The 24,307-nt window shown below is 38.3% G+C and overlaps 1 protein-coding gene and 1 long non-coding RNA gene across 2 annotated transcripts in view; one reads left to right on the forward strand and one right to left on the reverse strand.

The window, feature by feature from the left end:
• The window catches only part of LOC140325635 (uncharacterized), a 48,263-nt gene extending 37,589 nt beyond the window's left edge, over positions 1 to 10,674 (forward strand). The window contains exon 3 of the long non-coding RNA XR_011919708.1: positions 10,224 to 10,674. This is a non-coding gene — a long non-coding RNA (uncharacterized lncRNA). The remainder of the gene's footprint in view (positions 1 to 10,223) is intronic.
• On the reverse strand, positions 2,089 to 24,307 carry LOC140325633 (heparan sulfate glucosamine 3-O-sulfotransferase 3B1-like). The gene is made up of 2 exons (XM_072403580.1): positions 23,799 to 24,307; positions 2,089 to 4,831 (listed from the first exon to the last, which is right to left on the reverse strand). Exons 1-2 carry the CDS (start codon positions 24,164 to 24,166, stop codon positions 4,213 to 4,215), a joined length of 987 nt encoding a protein of 328 aa, XP_072259681.1. The 5' UTR covers positions 24,167 to 24,307; the 3' UTR covers positions 2,089 to 4,212.

Raw genomic sequence — 24,307 nt, forward strand, 5'->3', positions numbered from 1 at the left:
CTTAGATTTACACTACTGCTGCACAGATTGGCCACCCTGGTGAAAAAAATGGAAGGATCTGTCATGTGACCAAAAGACTTCTGCAGTAAGGATTCATGTCCTTGGGCCTTGTTTTCCTGAGTTTCATGTGCACTTGGAATACACATCAAATGTAGGTCAGCAAATAGCATTGGCATCAAAGGAGCTGCACAGATGGCCTTTTAGAAGCTGCATTTGACCTGTTTGCATAGTTACATAACCCCACTGACACACTTTAAACACCTCCTGGTGGTATTATCTGAACTCATACTGGTCTTTATGCCCATTAGTGGGCAACCTTTTCATAGGAAAGCTATGGTATATGTTTATTGTTTAGGTTTTGCAATACCAGTGTATTATCCATAACCTAGTGGATGGGAAAGGGGTACCTGAGGTGTCTGATTGGGCTTACCAAATAGAAAGGGTAAATATCACCAGTGTGTCTACTAGGAGTCCAAAGGGGAAAAAGTGGACAACTTCCGTACAGTCTGCTGACATAAAACATGACAGACAATCGGGCTCTGCATATTACATTTTTGGTAAGGTAAAGTTGTTCTATTGTTTGTGTTTCAGCTGTCTGTTCAGTAAAGTTTGGCCAGGGTTGCAGATTAATGCTGATTGGGGGCTTGCAATTTATTTGATATTTTTGTATTCTGTTTAATGCAAACCTGTTGCAAAAATAAACAAGGAGCTGTAGGAGGCAGATGTTGGTCTAATACAGTGTTTCTCCTTGTTATAATTACTACATCCACAGCTCACATTATATTAGTGTGGTGGTCAGTGGGAAGAACGCCTCTTACATTGCTGGCCATTGGGAAGAATGTCACCCACTGATAACCAAAAATATAATTGATGTCAGTAAAACTGAACTGAGAAGTATGCTGCTTAAGAAACCCCTAGCAACTTCTGGAGGAACTCTGGTTGAGAATTACTGGCAATATCTTCTTACAACCTTTTCTTTTCCATTTTGTAATATCCAGGGTCTAGAACTCCTCCATGGTCCTCAATATTCTTAAATATTCTCCTCCCTTCACAACATACAATAATCCTATTAGCAGTCAATTGCAATATTACATTGATGACTGCCTATGGCTATGCAAACACCAGCTATCAGAAAGTCAGTATTTGCAAGAACACAAAACAGGAAAGAGAAGTGTGCAGCTTATACTGCTAGCTGCCTTCTCAGTTTGCTGAATAGTTTGATTCTACAGATTTTTTAAAATAATTTGAGCTTTCCGCAGCCAAATATTGGACACCTGACTATCCCTGACCTGACCCTCCAAATTTAATGGTCATATACATCCGGGGAGGAGTACTTAGTTAATGCTGCAATGAGTGCCAAGAAACTTTGGGCAATTGTATGCTTCCAACCTTACAACAATAGTTTGAAGAAGTCTCTTCTCTTTTTAAGCATGAGTTTGACCAGTTTGGTGTGGAGGAAGTCAAGTATCCTGCAGAAAGCCCTGATCTCAACCCTTTACAACTCTTTTGGGACAAATGGGAAACCCAAATATGACCTTAAGTCATCACGTTCTAGGTGATCACGTCCAACATCAGTACTTGATCCCACAAATGGCCCACTAATTCCCAAAGATGCACCCTAAAATCCTATTGAAAACCTTTCTAAAAGAGTGGAGGCTGTTAAGGCTGGAAAGAGGATAGTAATGGCCAGTAAAGAGGATAGTAATGGCCATGCCTTATTGACAGTAAAGGGGTGATCTGACATTTTTCTCCCTCTTAACATGAGCTGTTGCCTGATAGTATCGTCCATTACTTTCTGCCTTATCAACCCATTGGGGTAATACACAAGGTGTGGCAACCTCCAGTTCTGTGATGCTCAACTTTTGATCATGGGGACACCATAGCTCCCTACACTTTCCATGGTAGTTTTGTGGATACATTTTGTGCATTGTGGTTTGTCTAACAAGATGACTGGGGTCCCCCACAGTGTCTGATCACTGGAAATCTAGTGGAACCTCAAAGGGCAGCTTGCTGTGGATTGACCCTTTAAAATTCACATTTATAGGATAAAAACCTTAAAATTTGGTACTGCAATAAAACATAACAATCTTTTTTATCTTGGTAAAATATAGTTTTATTTGCTCATACAAAGACATAGTATGAATTTTCAGAACACAATCTTATTTATAAACATTTTCCTGTGTAAAATTAATTTTGTATGGTACATACCACAAAATACTTGATTTTACAACGTACACTCTTTTTTTTCTATTTTGCAACGTGTTTCATATTCTTTTTCCATATATATATATATTTACTTATATATTTATATAAATTTGCTATTTCTAAAGTAACAGGTTACAAAAGGGAAAAAAAACAAATAATAAAACGCATATGGCTGAATAAAACTCAACCACTATGTCGTATGTGCGAAATCTAACCACGAAACCCTCTTGGTAGGATGCGAATCTGGCAGCACTTTCGGCACAAACCAGTCACTAGGCCCGGTATCCATGGCAACCAAGGCATTCCTGCTAAGTAGGCCTCATATTGGTGTCATGGTTGCATCCTAAAGGGCAAAATAACATATTTTCATTCTGTTAATTTAAATACTTCTAGATATCTGCATAGCCACTTCTTTATTTTTTTTAGCAGCAGGTGTAAAAATTACAGCTTACATCCAAAAAAACATAAAACGTTGTACCTTTTACACTTAGTACACTGAACAGCTGACCGGCCCTAGGATAGAACTCGTGCAAGATTTCAGCAGGGGAAGCAGCTTCGGAAACGACATCGTTACTCTTACAATCTTGGGCTTGACACCCACAATATGGCTGCCAAATTAGCAGCAAACAGTCGTCATGGCTTAATTGAGCTCATCCTATTATGTTAAAAAACGCTGTCTGAAAATGATAAATGCCCTGAACGTTAATTTGCTGTGTTGCAGTAAATATTCTTAGGGTATTTGAGTGAAAGATCTTTAGAATATGTCTAAACCTACAGAGAATAGCATTAAATGTTTGGATATGAACAAATTTTAAAATACTGAATGTTTTTGATGTTGGTAAAAAGGTAAAAAAACTACAAAAAAGCAAAAGCTCCAGGGAAATTGTGCAAAAACAGGGAAGATTGCGTTAATTTCTATGTCCCAGAAATGGCCATTTCTGAAATGGGAAATATCCCCAACGGGTACTCGGAGAGCAGTGAAAACCTGGCAGAGGTTTTATCTATTCTCCTCAATCCAAAACTGTTTATAAAATGTGAAGACACAACTAGGGAAAATTCTGAAACTATACAATATGCGAATTGCTGTTTAATTTCATCCACTGACAGCAATAGTGCAATTGGAAGTTATGAAATTGATTGTAATAATAAAAAAAAAAGCTAATGGATGGGTTTCCTTTCCTATTGATCACAGGATGAGGCAGTTGATTAAATAGTATGGAAAATGTAAAGATAAAACACATTTTTTTAATGATGCATAGTAGTTTTGTAAAGCTGGAAGACTTGGGGCATTATTGATTGCCACCAAATGGACCACAAATGATTGACTGTGCAAACAAATTGTTGTAAAAAGACTTTGAGGTGCATAAAAGTGTCTTCCTGAATACTGGCTGTGATTGCTTACTGAAGTTTTTTTATTGTATGTGATGTAAGTTCATCTTTGTTCAGGAAAAATAAGACACAAAGTGATAACCAAACAGCCACCATTTTGTTTTGTAGCTGTACACATTAGCCGTCTGAACAAGTTATTTTTTTTTCCCTTGGATTGTGGCACCATAGTAAAAAGGTTTCCAGTTACCTTCCACTGCCAAACATCTGGACCTTTCCCATACACGCTCAAAAGAGATTAAACACAAGAGTTAAGCTGAAGGCCATTAAACCAACAAGCGTGCAAGAAAGATTTCAATACCCGTAAACATAAAATACCAAGATATTGTGCTTTTCATTCCCCCCCCCCTAAAAACATGACTGCAGCAGGAGCACCATTAACAGATATGTAATATGGGGATGGATAACCCTTTGATACCGATCTCTATATATGCAAGGATTATGCATGATGGAATGTTAACACTATGGGCAAACGAGGAACCACGTGGTTAGGCAGCTTAGTGAATTAATTGCTTAGGAATTACAAATAAATTATAATAAAATAGATCTCTGTACATTTATACAGGCATACATATAAACCTATGTTTTACTTCGCATAAAGCTAGGACCTCCGATGAACCTTCAGTCCCAGCCAAAGTCATGCCCAGTCATTTGGTAGAACTTCATATTAAATGGCCTGTAGAATTCCCGTAGTCTCTGGACCACTTCAGGGTCAATGTTGGGGTGAGTCCTGCCCTTGGTTTTACCCAAACAATGGGGTTTGCTGCTCCCTTCCGCCTTCTTTAAACAAGGAAAACCTTTAGTCTTATTGAAATAAAAATGTTTGTCCGTAATAATCCTTTTAAGCCCCAGAAAATCCTGAACGCGTCCTAGTTCTCCAGCGGGGTCCGTGATCAGTCTTTCCCCGCTGACAAACAGAATCTGGCTCATGGGAAAATACTGGAGCCAGTTCTCCAAGTGCTTGGCATATATGCCAATCTGAATGGCACTCCATGAAATATCAATAAGACCCGTAGTCCTGTTTTTAAATGTCAAGCTCTCGAATGTAGGGATGTCCGGTCTCTTGGATAACGTCTGGGTATAGTCTGATATTACTCGAGTCACTGGGTCCCTCACCACCACGATAAGCTTGGCGTCCTTTGACATGGCCGAAATACGGGCTGGGGCCTCCTTGGTCACAAAATAACTGGGAGTTTTTTCCATGGTAATCTGCCCATCGAGTGTCCGTGGCATCAAGTCCCTGCCAGAGAGAAAAGAAAAGACATTAACATCAAACCTCTGGAATATGAACACAACGATTACACATAAGTTTCAAATCAACTTAGACAAACAGGTTGACATTCATTCATTCAATCATTCATATTGTGCTCCATTTATACTGAGCACCTAATTACTTAAGGTCAAGGCTCAGTTACCCTTTGCATGAAATGAAGACACTTTAGTGCAGTGAATTAGAAGAATCTTAATTATCAGATAATAGAATCTGTTGGTTTATTATGTGGATATGTAAATATAGTTTCTGTAGTTTTTTTTAAAGTATATGGTATGTAATATATATTGATTTACATCATCTGTAGCAAAAGCATGATTTTCTGTATATTTCAGTAGGCAGTCAGGCTGGGCAATAGGAATGTAGTAGTTAAGTGGTTAAAGCTGCAGGCAAGACCTATCTTTTTGACAAATGACACCTAGTTAGAAGCTTTGAGCTAATGTCTGCCTGACTTATTTGCACAGCTTCAAGATGGATTGACCCATTTAGCTAATTAACTGCTGTATGGTGGGGTGGAAGTGTGGTTCTTTTTTCCACTCTTCACTAAAAAGTCGAGAGGTTCAGAGAGAGGACTGGCATGGTATGGGGGTCATTGGGATGGGATGAGGTTTTGGGACACAGCTGCAAACTCACATGGCTCTGGTTGGATTCATAAGAGTCCAACATCCTTTTGTGTGTGGTAGAAGCAGCCTGAGGCGTTCTATGCTCCCCATATAGGCATGTGATGGAGGCCTGCTTAGGCAAGAGGTTTGTCTTTCCTGATTAGCTTCTAATTATTTTGTTCTAATTGCAGAAATGCGATACAAAATAGTACCAGTAATAAAAAAAAAAAATTTGCTTTTCTTCATGGAGTGTAAAGGGGTAGAACCTCTGTAAAATCCTACAGATAGAGTGAGATACAAAGGATATAAAAACATAAGCATAATCCCATATTACATTTAACATTTTGTATGAAGCGGACTGTTATGAAGAAGAATTTAACATAACCTCCTAGCAGATGATTTGGTGCACGTTCCACACTTCTGCTCCCGTGACAAGGTCGTCTATTGTGGGGGAGGAGGAGGCCACCTGTGACAGGTACAAATCGTCTGTGGGGTGGAGAAGTATTTTCGTACAATTTACACCTTAATCCTGAAATATCTTCACAGAATTGTTCAGGTGTTGACAGTCATTTATGTAATTATCCCTGTGAGAAAATTGTGACAGCAATGTCACATTTTTTTAAAGGCTGCTATTTTTAGTATATTTTGCTGCAGCACAAGACATCCGGAATATTGAGTTCTAGGATTTTTGTAGAACCATGGATCACTCATGTATGATTTTACAAACTATACACTGGCCACGGATGACAGAATGCAGGTGATGCCCGTGCTTACTGTCTTTATAAATTTGTGCCTTGGCTTAGTGTATAGATTTGCCTATGGAGGCGCAGCCAGATGTTTTTTCTTGTTTTTGATCTTTGTCTGTATGATCAGTCAGCTGGAGGTGTTTGCGGGGTAATAACATTGAATTTCTCAAACGAGAAAAAAATGATGCTCGCTGTATCAAGAATACGCGGTCAAAAGAGCAGAGAAGTAACATTTGTATTCTAAATATGTGCCATACTGTGATCTTCTATTATGTTCACATTACAAAGAAGGACCCCCTAACTTTCTCTTGTAAATGATAGAAACAAAACCTATATAACAGTAAGTTAGAAACTTGAAAATGAAGCACACTTTCTGAACCACATAAAATAACCCCAACGCTTAGAGTAATACAACTCTTTTATGTTAGAATAATAGAAAAAGGCCACACACAGATTTTCTCAAATAAACAGAGAAAGAAGTGCTGCAAAAAGTGCAGTAACCTTCAGGAACTCATCAGAATTCACTTGACTCAAACCAGGCTTGGACAAGATGATTTCCAAATAGTTGATTTGGGTGCTGCCCTTTTGTCCTCACTGGTATGATCACCAGGTGAAAAAGCTTGGAAAAAAATTAATGCATCCACCATATTTATAGACTGGTGAGCTGCAGTATATTACATTTTTGGTTTTAAGTTTAAAGTTTTTACTGTATAGGTGATCTCCATCAAGAGACAACTAATTCTTTTTAGTGTCTGATGTGGAGATCATTTTTGTAAAAAAGCAGCCGGGACCTAATGAATAGATTATCTGGAGAAGGAACTATTAAATAAAGGATTTGTTTAGACTGGAGTTCCATGAACAAGAACACCACCATAAAAAAAACATTACACCTGCTTCACTAAGTGCCTGCATCTCATGCCAAAGAGACCTCGAGGAAAACGATTAGACGTCCCTGGCTTTGTTCCCTCTCAACAGTTGAACACACAAAACGAAGATGGCAATAACACATAGTAATATTCTTAAAGCAACTCCAGAAGTCCACTATCACCACACTTAAATCTAGTTTATGTATCGTCCGGGCATTTAACAGAGCGATTAAATAATGAGGAGCCTCTTATTGGCGTCATAAAAAGAGAACAATAACAGCCCAGGCAGGCAAAACGGCACTTCGTCTCCTTGAAAATGCCACAAATGAAGCCATTTCTTCATCCAATTACATCTATTTTACTCGTCTTCCCTTGGATAACGGCGTAGAGCAGATTGCTAAATTGCCTCAAATTACTGTAAACTCTCTGCAGATTGCCGGGCCTCATTTTCCAAATTGTTTGCTAACACAAGCATTAACCCACGCTGCTTGGCGTTTAAATTAGGCAAAAACACCAGCTGAGATGGAGATGGCGGTGCGGCATCTATCATTTGTGATGGATTGTAAACAATTCTGCTGTCTCATATTTTATAAGCAGTGCCAACATGCTGGAATGGTAAAGTAACACCTTGAGCCCAGCAGCCGTTCCATGTGCTTACTGCTAATTTACGAACACTGGAAGTCTTTATTTTTTCACAATGTGAGTAACCCCTTGTAACCAGTCCGCTTTCTTTATCGTGCCAATTAATGGCAATGTAATAATAAGTGGTTCTATATCAATTTGTAACTCAATTTGTAACAATTTGGTAATCTCGCAGGTCCTAATAGATGGTCTTAATTAGGTGTAAATGTTTACAGTTATGTATACATTAGTAATTCTCTATGTACATAGGGGCCATCTATACAAATCCTATCACTTGTGAGATCGTTAATGAAGAATTTCAGATGTGATCGATCGGACTGAAAAAAAATATTTGCATACCATAACAGGCGACCTTCTTGTGACCGAGGATAACCCCCAAACATAACTGCCTTGAGTTAGAGGTGATTGGTGTTTGAATTGAGTGAGAAATAAGACACCTCCTTGACCAAACAGCAGCCATAATGATTTATTTCCAAAAATGTGGTTATCTTTAACCCTCTAGCTCTTCTCATCATCCATCAGGCTAATTACTCCAGATGTCCTGACGTGTTTGTATTACCTCACTAATCCACTGAGAGAGCCTCTTCCATCACAATACACCTGACACTTGATAACCAACATAAAGCACAAGGGCCCATCCCTCTTCCATCAGAACAAAGACCGGAATAAAGAACAAAAGAGGAAAGTGACTCACCTAACTGGATGGGACCTTAGAGGGAAAATACTGAAGGCTCATTTAGAAAGAAGCATGTTCAAAAAGGGATCCTCTCTAGATTATATTCAATTGCCAATCCCTTCGCAGATGATTACTGTGATCCTAAGGAACGACTAAACCTGGAAAACCAATCAGATCCTTTTTCTCAACAGGAAAGGCAATATTGGGTTGCCCATTGGACCTTATACTGACCACCAATGAAGGCTGTTGCAATGGTTGCCAACTTCTGAGGTCTTGATAGGTGTCCTTGGCATCACCAAAAGACCACACCTAATTATAAATGCATATAACATTATGCTAAAGCGGGCCATCAGCATGCAAATGTAAAAGAAATAGTGGTCAGACAAGAAGAAACACTGAAAACATGCAACTTGAGGCAACTAGGGGTCATTGCTATTGGAAATTATTTCTCCATCTCTTATTACAGACTGCTGCAGTTCAAGGGCTGCAAGTGTCCCTTGGACCTCAGGTTGGGCACCAAAACTTTAATGTTGTTGATGAAACAGATGTGGCTCATTGTGTTTCTGTTACACCTCCACTGGCTATTTCTTAAAAAAATTATAAGGAAAAATGGTAATCCGGGACTTCATTAGTCCTCGTTTACAATATCAAGAATAGAAATAGGATTTAAATGAGGCATTTTCCTTAGAACTCTCCAGCAATGACTAGATAGGCAGACTGTATTAGCAGTCTTTTAACAGCTTTGCACTTTATTTTTCAATCCCTCGCCAGACAGTAATTAACAGATCTGTATGGGTCAGTCATTTTGCTTTTGCAGAAATTTGCAATTCTCCTGGAATCAGCATGAACGGTTCAGAGTCACACAATGCAGCCATCCTTGTGTGCAAAAGCTTTTAGCACACATAAAAGACTGACATGTTGGATCCTGCGGGGACGAACCGTGTTTTGTCTTTCCATGCAGCAGGAGGTTCCTGTCCCCCACAGTTTTGTTTTTTCAACTGTTGCTAGTTGCATTCAGCCAGGCCATAGCTGGCGCTCCCTCCCAGCTCACCCCAGTTACTTATCCACACTACCATGGCCACCCCCCTTCCCCCTTTAGTTTTCTGTCTTTTTACCTTACATGCTCCCCTGCACAATTAGCCACAGTGGTTCCCATTGAAAACCACTACCTTCCATTTTTGTTCTCCCTACAAAAGGCTTTGTCAGGCTCCACCACCCCCTCTGTCCCTAATCATGACCACTTGAGCCATTGTGCCCCATCAAGAAGCTGGAACGGGATTGGCTAAGCTTGATTTGACCTATCCTGTCATTCCCTACTGTTCATTTTCCAGAAAGGCTCCTCTTTGTATGGACGGGATGATGGAGTAAGCTCATCTTTTAATGGATAAAAAAAAGGATTTGATTAATAGTCCTTGTTGTGGCAAAGTTTGTGTCTGCTGATTGTTTGACATCACCTCACTTTCTATGAAACATTACACAAATATAATAAAACTTCCAAAAAACAATAATTCTCAGGATGGATAGGGTGATAATAATATATATATATAAACCCTAACTATTGCCAGGATTTTATACGTTTCATCTCAATTCTGCTGATTACCTGTAACCATTTTTACCATTTTCTATCTATTCTCTTGCTCCAGCATTGGCTGTCATGGTTCCTCTGGACTGGCTGTGGACCAAAGCTGCACACCTTTTGTAGTCTCCTACAAAGGTTCCAAAAATCTCCCCACTCTACCTGAAACTAAAAAAGTTCTGTTGCATTATAAGCAAGTAGCTATAAAGAAAATTAATGAATAAATTAATATTTTGTTTGTCCTTCTGTTGCAGAAGAACATACTCTCCACAACCAGTGACTTGGAGTATTGCAGCCAGACGATCAGCAGGAAAGCCAGGCAGATGGCATTAGCAGGTAAAGGTCAGTAATAAAAGCTTTAAATTTAAGTCTCTCTGCTGAGGTTTTTTTTAAGTACAAGCAGGCTCCACCCTCAGAGCCTGGGAGGCGCTGTGCCTAATAGTGGCCACATGACCACTTTCCAAAATTTTTAACATTGTCCTATGTTTACCAAATGCAATTGCTAAACTAATATTTCCATACATTATTGAATGTTTTTTATAAATGTAAGCTGGGTAAGTCTATGTACCTGATTTGGTATCAGTCTCTTGCAGTCCCCGTATACCAGAGCTTAAACTAGCAGAGGGAGAAGCAGCACTAGAAGCCAATCAGTTGTGCTGCAGTGCATATGTGCCATGGTGACATAATGATACAAAGAGCAGAACTGTATTTATCTATATAACTGGAGCTCTGTACTGGCCTATAATTAAAAAATAATAATACATCATCAATGAAAAGATTACAACAAGCAGCAGCCATCTTGTTTTGTCTCTGCATAATTACAATATTTATATGAGTTCCATCTTAACTAATTACTTTTAATAATTTACCAAAATGACTAGCACATTATAAAAGCCAAAGTGCCCAGAATATCTTATACAAGATGATGAATTCCCTTCATTATATCACCCATTGCTGCCGTCGTTACCTTGTAATTTCATTAGTACAAAATCAGCTCTCAAAGCGGTTTTTCGCCTACGGCCCCAGACGTCAGTGACGATTTGGGATTTCCTTCTGTGCTTTTCTCTGCTCTGCCGTGAGATCAAAAGCTCTTTGCTGTAATATCCAGATATTGCTATTAAAACTTTGTTCATATTGGGTCAATGAAAACCTCAGGTTAAGTCTGACAATTTCCAACAAGATCCTATCAATGGCTGATAGTTAACAAATTCATAAATATTGATTTAAGCTATCGGTTCTTCCCACCCTTGGGGTCGTACTCCTCCTGTATTATCTATAAGAAATGAAAAGTATCCGGAATGTTGGTAGGATATTTACTGCCAGTGTCCCCAATCCAATCTGTAAAGGTTTCTTTGGACAAGCTAGTGGTTTGGACAAAATGGAGTTGCTCACAATGGCTGCACTGTGAGCTATGGTGTGATGGCAAACCAATTGAGTCGTATGACAGGGTGACATCTCAGGAGCCCACAGGGTGTTGTCGCCTTATAACAAAAATGTCATATTTTAGAAACAGCTACAAATGGAAATAAAATGGAAATTTACTAATAGCGCATTATGAAGTGAAAGCTTGTGAGTGAGCTCTGTGTGATCAAATATTTGCAGGTCAAAGGTTTGCAAGCTCGGGTTAAGACACCGCAAGCTGTCAAACAAAAAAATGATTCAATAGGTTGAAAAATGTCACCTTACACCTTCCAAAATCGTCCTGCGTCAGAGGTATCAGCACACCCCCTCCCCTCCTCTTCCTGTGGTTTTAAAAGATCAGATTGTTCCTTTTTACATCCAACTGTGTAGCATCTAAATGATATCAGATTGTCTTTTTACACTTTTTCACCTATTAAATAACAAAAAAAAACCACACATCCGTGGCAGCTTCTGGATCTTTCAATTTAGCAAATGCTAAATATTTTTTTTCAGCGCTTCTATTTCCTGAAATCCTTGTTTGGTATGTATTAATTGGGGGGGAGGGCTGGTGCCAGGCTCCACGGGTAACGATTTTGGCTAATTACAAGTCTGGGATTTTAATAAGAGGTTGTGTGTTTTTCTCCCCTTCTCGTACAGGACAAGGTTCAGACACACAAAATACAGACTTGTCAAGATCCTTTGCTCGAATTTGGTTTAGATTAGGACTGAGAAGTTGTTGGAGGGGGTCAGTCAGAGCCGGCTAATTATAATTATTATGTTTATTTGTTATTTTCCTCTGTACGTGTCTCTGATTCCCAACAGGCCGCACGTTCGATCGATAGCTCGTTGTTTGTTACACAAAGTCTCGCTTATAATATGATTCCCGGATGTGACTTTTGCGTTTTTGGCTCGTTCGGCCGTGATGGGGCGAAAAAGTAAATTTTTAAAACCCCCTAATGCGTGACAAAAATGTACATCTGATATCAAGTTGGCTGCATAAATAGGTTAAATCACAGCTAACCAGCTGTTTTTATACACATGAGAGGATTCACATACTTGAAAAATGCTCAGTTTAAGAGGAAAATAAAATTATGAATGCTTAAAAAAAATAAAAACCAACACAACCACTTCTGGGACTATAAAGAATGAAATGGTGGGGGGAAATGAAAAAAGTAAAACCACAAACAACAAAATCAACAAGTTATAAAGACTACAAAAGTAACCTAACTTCTTCTATGTAGCATATTAAACAATTTTACAAGTCTGTAGAAAGAAGCAAGCTCAGAGTAAAGCAAGAAGGAAGCTCAATGAGCACCTTGCATAACACACCATTTGGAGTTAAACAACAAAATATGATTTCTGCACTGCACTGAACTCTAGGTAGTTTGCTACATTTTGTAATAAAACATTTTTTATATTTCTTTTTATAAGCTATGTTGTGATTTAGGTGTACTACTTTAAAGAAGTAGTACACCTAAATCACAACATGTAGTAGTATTCAGCAGAATAATCAGAATTAGGATCTGTTGGTTGGAAGCACCTAAGGCTATTTGGTTTCTTGAGCGGAGTTATGTCTATACTCCATTAGGGTAATGCCACTGCACACCTCTGGAATAATCCTTCAAAGTTGTGGTAATGATGTCCTCTACGCTAGCCTTTGCCCTCTAATCACAGCACAGATTGTTATCCAGTGCTGCAGCAGGTACCAGGCCCAGGCCTTTAATTACAGGGTCGGAAATAATAGGACATGCAATTTGTTGAGGATTAGCTGCAACTGGGATGGAGCCGGACTTGCGCTGGTCATTACAGCCAGCACTGGCAGAGCCATAGGTCACGCATCCTGTTAACCTCAACTGTGCCACTGGGCAAAAAGTGCATAAAAGTCAGTCGTCGTAATACAGTGCAGACTGCAAACAAAAACTAAGTTATTATAACGGTATAAAGCCAGTGATTGCACTGTGGAAGGGGGTGATGAGGTGATTGGGATGTTGGATGACTTGATTTGGGGGTTGGACTGGAACCTTCTCAGGTACATGTTTGCTCTGCAGAGCTCACATTAATGCATATATGTACGATATCAGCATACTAGACAAAGTCTAAGAACCTGATGGCCAGTGAACTTACAATTTGTGTCTAATATGCAGCTTTTTTTATTAATATTTAATATCAATAAACACACAATTGTTTGTGCTCCATGCTGAGGATTACAAAATAAGCTTTCAACTACTTAGAGCCCAAACTTTTCTTTTTAGTATTGGATAGACTAGGACAGTTGTTAAATTAGATCTTGCTGTCTGTGCCCCAATAAAGAGATTTCCCTTCACATCCTGTTTTAGAGATTCAGCAGAAAGTGAGAATGAATCCTTCCAATGTTTAGGGGATTCCTCCCTTGTTTGGAATACTACCTCTCACCTCTTTTCCTGGTGACTACTTTAAACTATTGGAACCCTCTATCTGATCTACAATCGCCATCAGGACAAATAAATTGGAAGAACCCACCTAGTTGGGACAAAAAGTACACTTTAAATATTTTCACTATAACAGAAGCCAGAATGAACACTAATGGTGTTTTTTTGGATTTTACAGCTTGTAATAAAGTTGTTTTATTTTAAAGTGCAATTAATGGCACATTCAGTTGTAACCTTTGCAGCGAGACTGATTGGCACAGCTTGCGACAAGTGTTTCCCAATGACAAACAGCCTCAACTATTTGACGTTGTTCAATGTCCAAACAAATGAAATGTTTTTTTTTTTTTTTTTTATAATACATCGGGCGTGATGTTCGTCTGATCTGCGTGTGTCAGTCTTGGTCACGGGCATTGAAATAGCAAAGGCACCACCCAGCGCCACGCGGAGATATGCCAGAGATTCTGGACAGTTCAGCAATGCAACAGGTGAGGGGGGCCCAGAAATACGAGCCAGGGAGACAATCTCCTATGTTTCTAAATAGTTCTCAATAGGGGCAGAAGGCCTTCTTGGGTATTGCTCGCCCCATCTATAATATGGATTATCTTTGCCATCTGTGCAAATATCTGAGATTGTCCTCTGGGGTCAACCAACGATTCCCATGAGAGTCCCATCCACTTCACCAAACGGGCTGTCTTCCATCTTGGGAGCAGCATGGCTGATGGAAATCTTAAACTTTTAAGTAAAGTTGGATCTTTATTTAACTATGGACTCCAATGGTCTTTTTTAGTTCTGAATAACCTTTTCAAACCTTGGACCTTTTCTTTGCATTGTCTATTGAAGGCCTAAAACCTACAAACAATTGTTGGTTCCCCTTTGAGAACTAGCAGTCTGTCAATGCGAACCGTACAACTGCAGTAGTCTCTGGAGATTATCAGATTAGATTATTTGAAAGACAATCAATTCACTTGCAATTAAGATGACAGAAGATTGACAGTTGTTTTAATTTAGCTGTCGTCTAAAGCTTGTGAAAGGAAAAAAGAAAAAATACTATTTTTTATGGCTGCCATGTACTCGAGAACATTTAATGGGATACATCATTCTCCTGTCTGATGAAAAGTAATCTTCTCGTCACATCATTTGCCAAACTGGTAAAATTAGCTTTAGAAATGCAATGCCATGGGATGTGACTGTTCATCCTGAAAATCACATGACACAAGATGGCTACCGTAAAGTCAAGCTGGCCAGAATGGGCTTTAAATGGTTGCTGATCAGTAGTAATTAATAAACAAAACAAAAATTAGAAATATAAAAAATATTGGTAAACCTTAAAAATTCTTTCAGCCAAAGTATTGGAAGTCTTTTGTTACATTTTGGAAAGGCCAACTAAACATCCTGCATCAGCGGAAATGCTCCTAATTCTCTTAAATTTTTTTTTGAAATGTTTTACGATCACATATAAATCGCAAACTTTTCCTAAACACAGAAGAACCCACAAGTTGTAAGCGTGCATACTAAAAATGAAACATGAGAAATGATACATAGGTTATTTCAATACCATAAGATGAATAAAAGTAACTAAACTACTTTTGACAACTTTTACTTTTCTAACAACAGGTGTAAAAAAAAAAACAACAACGTGTTTTTTCCACCTAGCAACGATGCCAAAAATAACGAAGTGGGTATACTTTACAAAATAAAAGACACTCGAACGTCCTATAAGATTGTGGCGTTATAAATGGCTCATGCCGTAATGTATCTACTTTCCCTCAGTCATGGTAAATATGAGAATTTCAAGTGGGTGATGTTAGAAGAGTATAGCCGACACTTGAAGGGGAGAAAAAAAAGAAGGACAGCATTCTCATGTGCACTCCGGGATCAAGGAAACAGCAAAAGAAGAACTTTGCTTTGAATATTTTTTTTTCCTATTGCCAAAAAAACTGTTACTAAGTTTCCAAAAAGTAAAAAAAAAATATGTTTACAGATTTTTTATTTGCTGCATTTGGCATAAAGAAAAAAAATATAAAATTGCTGGAATTGTAAACTAAATTTATACAGCACAGAATATTTAAATTTGAAATGAATAAATTTCTATTTACTTACTGTAAGTCTTATGTGCAGGATTAAATTATTTCTGACAACAACCCTATGTCATAGTTTATATTAAACTGGCAGTACTGAGAAATGTAAAATAATTATTTTGGCACATAATACGTATTTTTTTTAAACAATGTTGATATTATTTTAACAAATGTAATTTAAGAAACCCTAAGAACTGCTGAATAATGTAAAATAACTATATGATTAAATATTAATATTTAGTTTAAAAAGAAAAAAAAGCATTAGAAGAGGGAAAATGAAAAGTGTAATAAAAAAAATGGAAATGTGGTATGAATTTAAATGGATGGAAAATGCATAAGTAGATAGACTGAAACACCTCTTTTTAGTCCGTTCACTTTTTGTCAACTGTTTAATGAGAATCAGGAAACTTTTGGCACCGCGCAAGATATGAATTTCCAAAATAAATATTATGGATGTTAAAGTGAAAAAAAAACACTTTGTATAGTTAGGTTAAGAGCCGGTTTATATTCAAATCGTTTGGTTTATGGCAGATGGAATTGGCGGAATTTGCCATAAATCACTAGGTTTAATAAAATAGTCCGCCTTTTGCCCTAAACTGTGAATAATATGGTTGAGGTATGTTTAAGGTTAATACAATAGGTAATGTAAACCAGACTACAATAAAACCAGAAAAAAAAAATGGAAAAAAGTTGAACAAGAAATCTGCAACATACTACGGGCTAATCTTGCTACTTTTAAATATCTATTAGCTACATAAACAGGTTTAGGGAGCCAGACATTGAATGATCTCCTTGCATTGTATTAAACTATAGTCTAGTTGCTATAGGTTGCTGCACTTTGCTCCATGCATTGGCCTATTAGGTGGCCCCAAATGCTGTCAGATACAAATGTACTTATTTTGGGTTATTGTAAAGCTTTAAATTTTTAGATTGAATTTTGGTTCCTAAAGTTTGTCGGGGACAGGACAAATACTAAAAAATGTTTGCTCCTTTACATGCCACATACTGTAGCATGGGCAGCAATTGGGGAGTTGGGAGGAAAAGGAGCCTGGTGTTGTCTTTGCTCCTACATAGGCTTAGCTCCTACAATGACCTTACAATATGGTGGCAGCCATATTGTATGATGAAATTATACAGCTGCAATCAAGTCAGGATTCATCTAATTCATCTAATGCCATTGTCATATTGCTTAATTTCTAATATTTTGTGTTTTGTATTCTGGCATTAGTGTATCACAAAATGCCCAAAAAGTTAAGATAATATAGGAATATATAGGAAGACTATAAGATATATAGGAAGGCTTTTTGTGCCTATTACAATCCTAGGGTTGACCCTGATAACTTGCTTTTTGAAAATGCAGGTTCCAACGGGGTCTTAATGTTGACCAACTGGCCATAATATATACTTAGTGACCAGTGTGTCTAAAGTCACAATCCTATTGAGGGTGTCATGGATTGGCATGACAGCAAGGATAGTTCCAAAAAATTGCTGGATCAATGAGCCAGTCAGCCCAGTCTTCTGGCTGCCATATTTTGGAACCTATGAGCTCCATCAGAGGACAAGATTGGAATTTTCCAGACAGCGGTCGGCTGTTTCACAGAAGATATGGTATACCCAGGAGTGAAGAATACACTGGGCATGTAGTAAAAGATATTTTTTCTACCAAGAGATGATCAGCATTTTATTTTCATGGTGGCCATACACTGTTCTTGGTAGGCGTTTGAAAATACAAATGATCAGTTGTGAACATACCTGCCTTTGGCAAACCTCAGCATCAAAACAGAGGCGCTGCTACAGACCATGTGACCTGGTGCCCCCTAATACTTGTGGCAGTACAGTGCGGTGCCCATTGAGTGCCATGCTGTTTGACTGTTCTACGGCCTAAGACAGCAGGGAAACATGACGTTGGTTCCATTCACTAATACTAATAATGGTTTATTGGCTGCAACAGACAGAATGTGTTTGTGTGGGAGAACACAATGGTAAATTGCAGATAATTCTGCATGAAATTATAGGAGTTTTATGAACACCGCCATTGTAGCTGTGCATATAATTGTATAAATACAGAGCAGTTATTGAGTCATAAAACACAACCTGCAGGTTAAAGTACAGCGTGATGCAAAACCTCTCAGCCTCTATTATCTATTAAAGATCTTTGGATTACAGTGTGCTATTGTCTATGTTATGCTGAGACTTGTAGTTCTAGGGCAGCTGCTAATATTTTCGAATCTCTATCACTCTGAGTGTCTCATAAGCAAAATCTGCTACCCAAATCTGGTATAAAATATAAAAGGGTGACGTTTGTTGTTAGCAGTGCACAATTTGCATTTTAGACTACTTCTGAGCTGAACTCCTCCATCAGAAATACTTCAAGAGTGATTTCTCATGGATTAAGCTGGAGGATCTTACGTTAATAGTTTGATTGGTACTCTTTGGTTTCAAATCTTACACAGTGCCAGTTATACTGAGAATGTACGGCGCAGACTACGGAAACCCTGATCTGACTACGGAAATCACTGATCTTTGTATTTAGTTTGATCATTTACCATTATAAAAAAGTTTATAACTGAACAATACAAATACAACTAATAATAATCCATTTTGTACACCTTTTGGGAAAACAATTCAAAACAGGACTGGAGATAGATTTCATTTCCTCGTTCACAAATCTCTGCTTTTGGAAACACATCATAGTGGATCTTTTCATCACTTTATTAAATGTATAATATAACTCTTTCATCTTCAGATAAGTCTGCTCTAACTTTCAGAATTTCTATTACTCCACCTTGCACCACCCCATTCTCTTTTATCCTCACAACTCTGTTTAGCATTTCTGTCAGATATTTTGCATACAGGATGACTTAACAATCCATAGATTTTGTTTCTGTACTCTTTAATTAGGTTTACAAATTTGAAATTCTACACCCCGTCTTTGGCAGCCCCAGCTTATGCTCAGGTGCAGTTACAAAGCCGGCAGCTTATTGAAGCCAAAAATAGGGATGGCAAAGGTTTCTCTCATAATGTTCTCCATGCCAATTATAGATTGAGTAAAAATAACTCGCTTTTATAAAAGTTAGTAACGCTTTAATCGAGCAAAGATAGCAAAATGAACATATATTGTTACACTCTTTTCTTTTATTTTCCTGGGAAGAAACATAAATTGACCAACCTTCCTGCACAGAAAACATTGGCTGACATACATTTTCCATCATATATATATATATATATATATACACACACAATATGAGAGAGATTATTATTTATTGTTGGGGAAAAACCTAATTAAATATTTTATAATTGAAAAGAAAAAAAAGTCACTTCTCTTGCAAACCTAAACTTTGTATGAACAAGAAAACTTCACTTTAAAATAAATACAATCCTCACTTTTGCTTTCTTAAAAATAAAAGAGAACAAACAATCCCAAAATACAACACTGGTGTATTTTCCCCCCAACTTTTACTACCAAGTTAAAATAAATTTAGCACCAAGATCATCTGTTTTGCTATAGCGTCCTGTTACTATCACATTATAACCTGCATTTAACCAAGGAAAATCCACTACTGTTTTATTTCAGATAAATGAACCTTCAGAACACCATGCTGATTTAAAAAAAATGATATATTTGACCCTAATTTTTTTTTGGTCTGGATTATATCAATGAAAATAAAGTTAGATTAAAACAAAGTGAATTCAGCTCAAACAATGTGACTTAGCAAAGTTCTGAGCTGTTGTTTCCCATAAAAAAGGGAGGGAGTAAAAAAGTTTGAGAACAAAAGTTTCAAGAGCAAAGGGAAGAACAAAACATTATTATGACACAGAATCTTCCCAAGGCATTTTTTTGTGTGTGGTAATGTTCACATCCCTGTCGTAACAAGTCTCCCTTTTTTTTTTTTTTTTTTGAGCCTTTTCTTTTGAAGCTTAGATTAAAGACGAGAGATGGAGAGAGAGCCCAGTGAAAAATTGTTACTTTAACACTATTCTTTTCATGCAAAAAAAAATCTGAAAAAGTAAATAAATATTTATACACTTCCCCTTTCAGCTCTACAGACGATACTTCATGCATTTCACAATTTGATCTCTGTCAGGATATTGGGAGTTCAAAAGACGTTAGGAGAATATTAGGATGCTTGCACATGGTAAGAGCTCATTATTGGGGAGAGTAAAAAAAAAATGACATTTTTTCTGTCAAAAGAGTCAGTGTGTAAAAATTGAAAACAAAAACATCAAACATTCCACAGCCAATGAAGAAATGCTCAATATGCAATCAAAGGGAAACCTGTTCTTGAGGGAGGAAAACCTGATACAAAACAATGTAAAATCTCTGAAAACTATTCAGATTTTTAAAAAGAATTTTAAATTGCAGCTTTAAAGTTTGCAAAGTATAATTAAAAAAAAAAAATTCCCCAAAATTATCCCAATTAAAATAAAAACAGAATTAAAATTAAGGTAACTATATTTTCTAACATTTATATATTCTAAGCTTTTATTATGGCAGGATAAAGATTACATCTTTTCCTTAATACATTCAATTTGTGATCAGGTTAGCAAGTAACAAACTTTTCTAAGTTTCTTCAAAGCATTCTTTCTTTTATATGACTACACTGAAGTTGATTTACTAAAGGAATCCAGCAAGTTAAAAGGGAATTATTTATTTAAAAAAATATGGTAAAGCCAAAATATAAAAAAACAATTTGCAAAAAAACTTCCAATGCTTTGCAAAGAAAATAAAAAAAAATTGCTTAAACATGATTGGATGCCTAAAGTGGAAACCAACTTTGCAAAGTGACTACATTGCACTCCTTTAGTAAATGAACTTTGGATTATGTGATATTTAGATTATGTGAGTGTAAACATTTCGACATTTGCTACGCGTCCTCGGGATTCTAGTTGTCCCAAGGCGATAAATGTTCTGTAGAGCAAATACCGTGAGGCTGCAATGCCCCCTTATTCTCAACAGGGATCACTGCAACTCTATCCTTGGAGTATGAACAGCTCGCTGTGGTACAACATGCAGACTATCATTAATATACAACTATACAAAATAAAAACCCTAGAAGACTTGAGCCGGCTCAGTAGCCCCTCCAAAAAAAATCTCAGATATATTTTTTTACAAAAAACAAATTTGATCACTTAACAGGAGAGTGTAAAAGCAACAAACCAGGACCAACAAACACTCCACAGTTACAGAAATTGACACAGATATGGTCTACCCATAGCAAGTCTATTTTGTCATGATGAGTGAATCAGTCATCAAGTGAATTGAAACATGCTTGGGACAACAGATAAAAATAGAATATAAAATACAAAATTGCCAAGCTCAATGGACCAAACTGTCCCTTCCTGCTGCGCCTCTTTTATGTTCTATGTCCCAACCACACCACAATTTATTCTTATGGAACTTTCAGGCTGCATTTTGTCTTATCAGATTAGGCCGAACCTTACAAGAAGCGTACTTGTGTTGTAAGTGGCGCTTACGGTCTCCTCCATCTATAATGTATGGGGAAAATGCATTTTGATGAAAGCACAGCGAGGCCACACAAAAGTGGTCTGGGCATAAAGAAAAGGGAAAAAATCAATAGTTTATTGTTGCCTAATTTCAGCCTGCAATAGAAATCCCTGAGGGTTGTAAACCACAACCCTTTGCCCAAATTACAGATTAGCATCAAAGCACAGCTTTAGCTGTTCTTTTTTTTAATTTATTTCGTTTTACATTGTAACGTGCAGGGCCATTTCATCGTTTAGATAAAAGAAAATGCTTTCAGTAGGACCTTTGCTGCAATCTTCTACCAGGCTGGGTCTATTATAACATATCTAAGCTCCCGGATCAATACCATTTGGGCCATGTCTTGCAGGGTTGCCTGTGACCCCCTCTCAGAGTGTGTGTGTTACATGGCTCTGCTGATAAATTATGAATCTTTACAAAGCAATAGCTGACTGCTAAAGGAAAAGCCTATTTTTAAAGGAAAAGCCTTTTGAGACCCCCCTCTCCTGCTGCCAGCACCCTTATCTTTAGAAAAGAAAGGCTTGTAGTAGCTAAGGCTTGACTTAGGTAAAATATCCACATGGAGTGTGTAAGGTACCAGGAAGATGTGGGTTGTGAAGGAAAGGGAATGTGCAATAAAGAAGATCACCGGACACAAAGCCAGCTATCAATAAGCCTCCTCAAAACTGAACGCTCTACCTACGTGGCTTTATCTATATGGCACTTTCTTAGCATGCTGGACAAGTGGTCAGCTCCTATTTATCCAAGTGCTGGGGTCCTGGGAACACTTCCCACTATACTCATAGAATGTTTTGTGGGGGTTCCCTGCATAACATTTGGAGAAAAACATCCGCACGCACAATATTGAACTCAATGGTTCTCTGTACAATATCTCAGAATATGTTGGTGCTATAGATTCAGGAAATGACTGCACTAGGTATTGATCCGAATCCATACAGATGTAGACATTGTATAACCTAAGGCTTTGGTTGCGCTCTACCAGCCATGGACTGGATTGATGATGTTGCCTATCTCAATAAAGATTTGAGAATCATTCCCGATTGAATGGGGAGCTTCTGAGGAAGCACAATCTCTCCTGATGTTGTTTTATATCCTTATGAGCTGGAAAGACAGCAGCACAAGACTTATAAAATATCTAAAGAATTAACTGGATGGATGATGACTGGGTTCTGGGATATAACCAGAGAGATTCTGGAAAATCAGAACCATGAATAGCTCAGATGATTGGAAGGTAACAATACAATCAGGAGGATGATATTGTTCAGTGACCAAATCCAGAGTACAAGAAGAACCATTCTGTGTTATGTTGTGTGTAGGGGCTACAGATGAGGGGTCTGTGATGAGTGATTGGGGGAGAGAAGAGGAGAGAAAAGAGTATGAGAAAGAAGAAAATGGAAGAGAGAAAAAAAGGAGAAGGGAAGCCTGAGTGAAGAGAGAGAGTAGTGAATGGGAAGATTAGGAAAATGAGAGAAAGAAGGGAAAAAAGAAGAGAATGAAAAAGAGAATGGGAAGAAGAAAAGAAAAGGGAAGGAGAGAAAAGCAGACATACTGAGAGAAGATAATAGAAGAGGCAATGCAGAGAAGGGTCCAGAATAAGGGGAAAAGAGAATGAGAACCGGAGAAGAGACAGAAGAAAGAGAAGGGGAAAGAGAAAAATGATAGAATGAGAAAGAGGAAAATGGAAGAGAGAAGGGAAGCATGAGTGAAGAGAGAGAGAATGGGAAGAAAAGGGAAGAGAAAGAGACAGACTTAGAGGAGAGGAGAATAAGGGAAACAGAATGAGAACCGAGAAGAGACAGAGGAAAGAGACGAGTATTAGAATGAGAAAGAAGAAAATGGAAGAGAGAAGAAAAATATAGGGAAGCATGAGCAAAGAGAGAGAAGAGAATGGGAAGAATAGGAGAGAAAGAATGAATGAAAACAAGAAGAGACAATAGAATGAAAAAGAGAATGGGAAAAAGAAAAGGGAAGAGAAGAATAGGAGGAGAGAAAGAATGGGAGAAGAGAATGGGAAAAAGAAAAGAGATGGGAAGATTAGGAGAAGGAATAGAAGGAAAAAAAAAGATGAAAAGAGAAGAGAATGAAAAAGAAAAGAAGGGGAAAAGGAAGAGAAGGAAAAAAAGCGGACAGACTGAGAGAAGAGGATATGGAGAGAAGGGGAGAATAAGGGAAAAGAGAATGAGAACCGGAGAAGAGACAGTAAATGTAGAGAAGAATGGAGAATACATCGCAGAGAGATGGGCAATATAAGGAATATATATAATGTGTGTATAGAAGTACATATATACAGTGATAGTTATATAGAGACATCAGAAGGATATAATGTGAGGACATATACAGAGAGATTTTAGTGTCGGGAGGTTGCCGCACACACCTGCACCCCGATCTCTCACACATCGCACACCCGATCTCTCACACATCGCACACCCGATCTCTCACCTGTACCAGTCCAGTCCCTTGTCGTAGTTCCGATCAAAGAAGTGGGGTTCGGCCCCCACAGCCCTGATGTCGGGGTGCACCCTGAGGAACTCCAGCAGAGCCCGGGTTCCCCCTTTCTTCACCCCGATAATGATGGCCTGGGGCAGCTTCTTGCTCCCGGATCCGTTGTAGAAGGTGGAGATGGGCCCCCCGTCCTCAGGGCCCCGGGGCTCCGCACGGAGCAGGAGCTGGGACAGAGGACCGGGCTGTGCGGGCAGGGAAGCGCAGGATCCGGCGCAGGAGTAGAACATATAGAGGCAGAGGATGAGCATGGTGCAAAGAGGCAGCACAAGCCTTCTTCTCAGAGAGGACACGGGGCTGGCATCCATAGGGGCATCATCATCATCCAGCACCCCCAGCCAAGGGAACCTACTTCTTCCACACAGCCATGACAATCCACACAGAGCCGTGCTGCCATAGATCCAGGATGGACTCCCCTCTCCTCTCCCAGCCTTCCTCCTGCAGCTCCT

Source organism: Pyxicephalus adspersus, chromosome 3 (assembly GCF_032062135.1).
Source record: "Pyxicephalus adspersus chromosome 3, UCB_Pads_2.0, whole genome shotgun sequence".
NCBI lineage: Eukaryota > Metazoa > Chordata > Amphibia > Anura > Pyxicephalidae > Pyxicephalus > Pyxicephalus adspersus.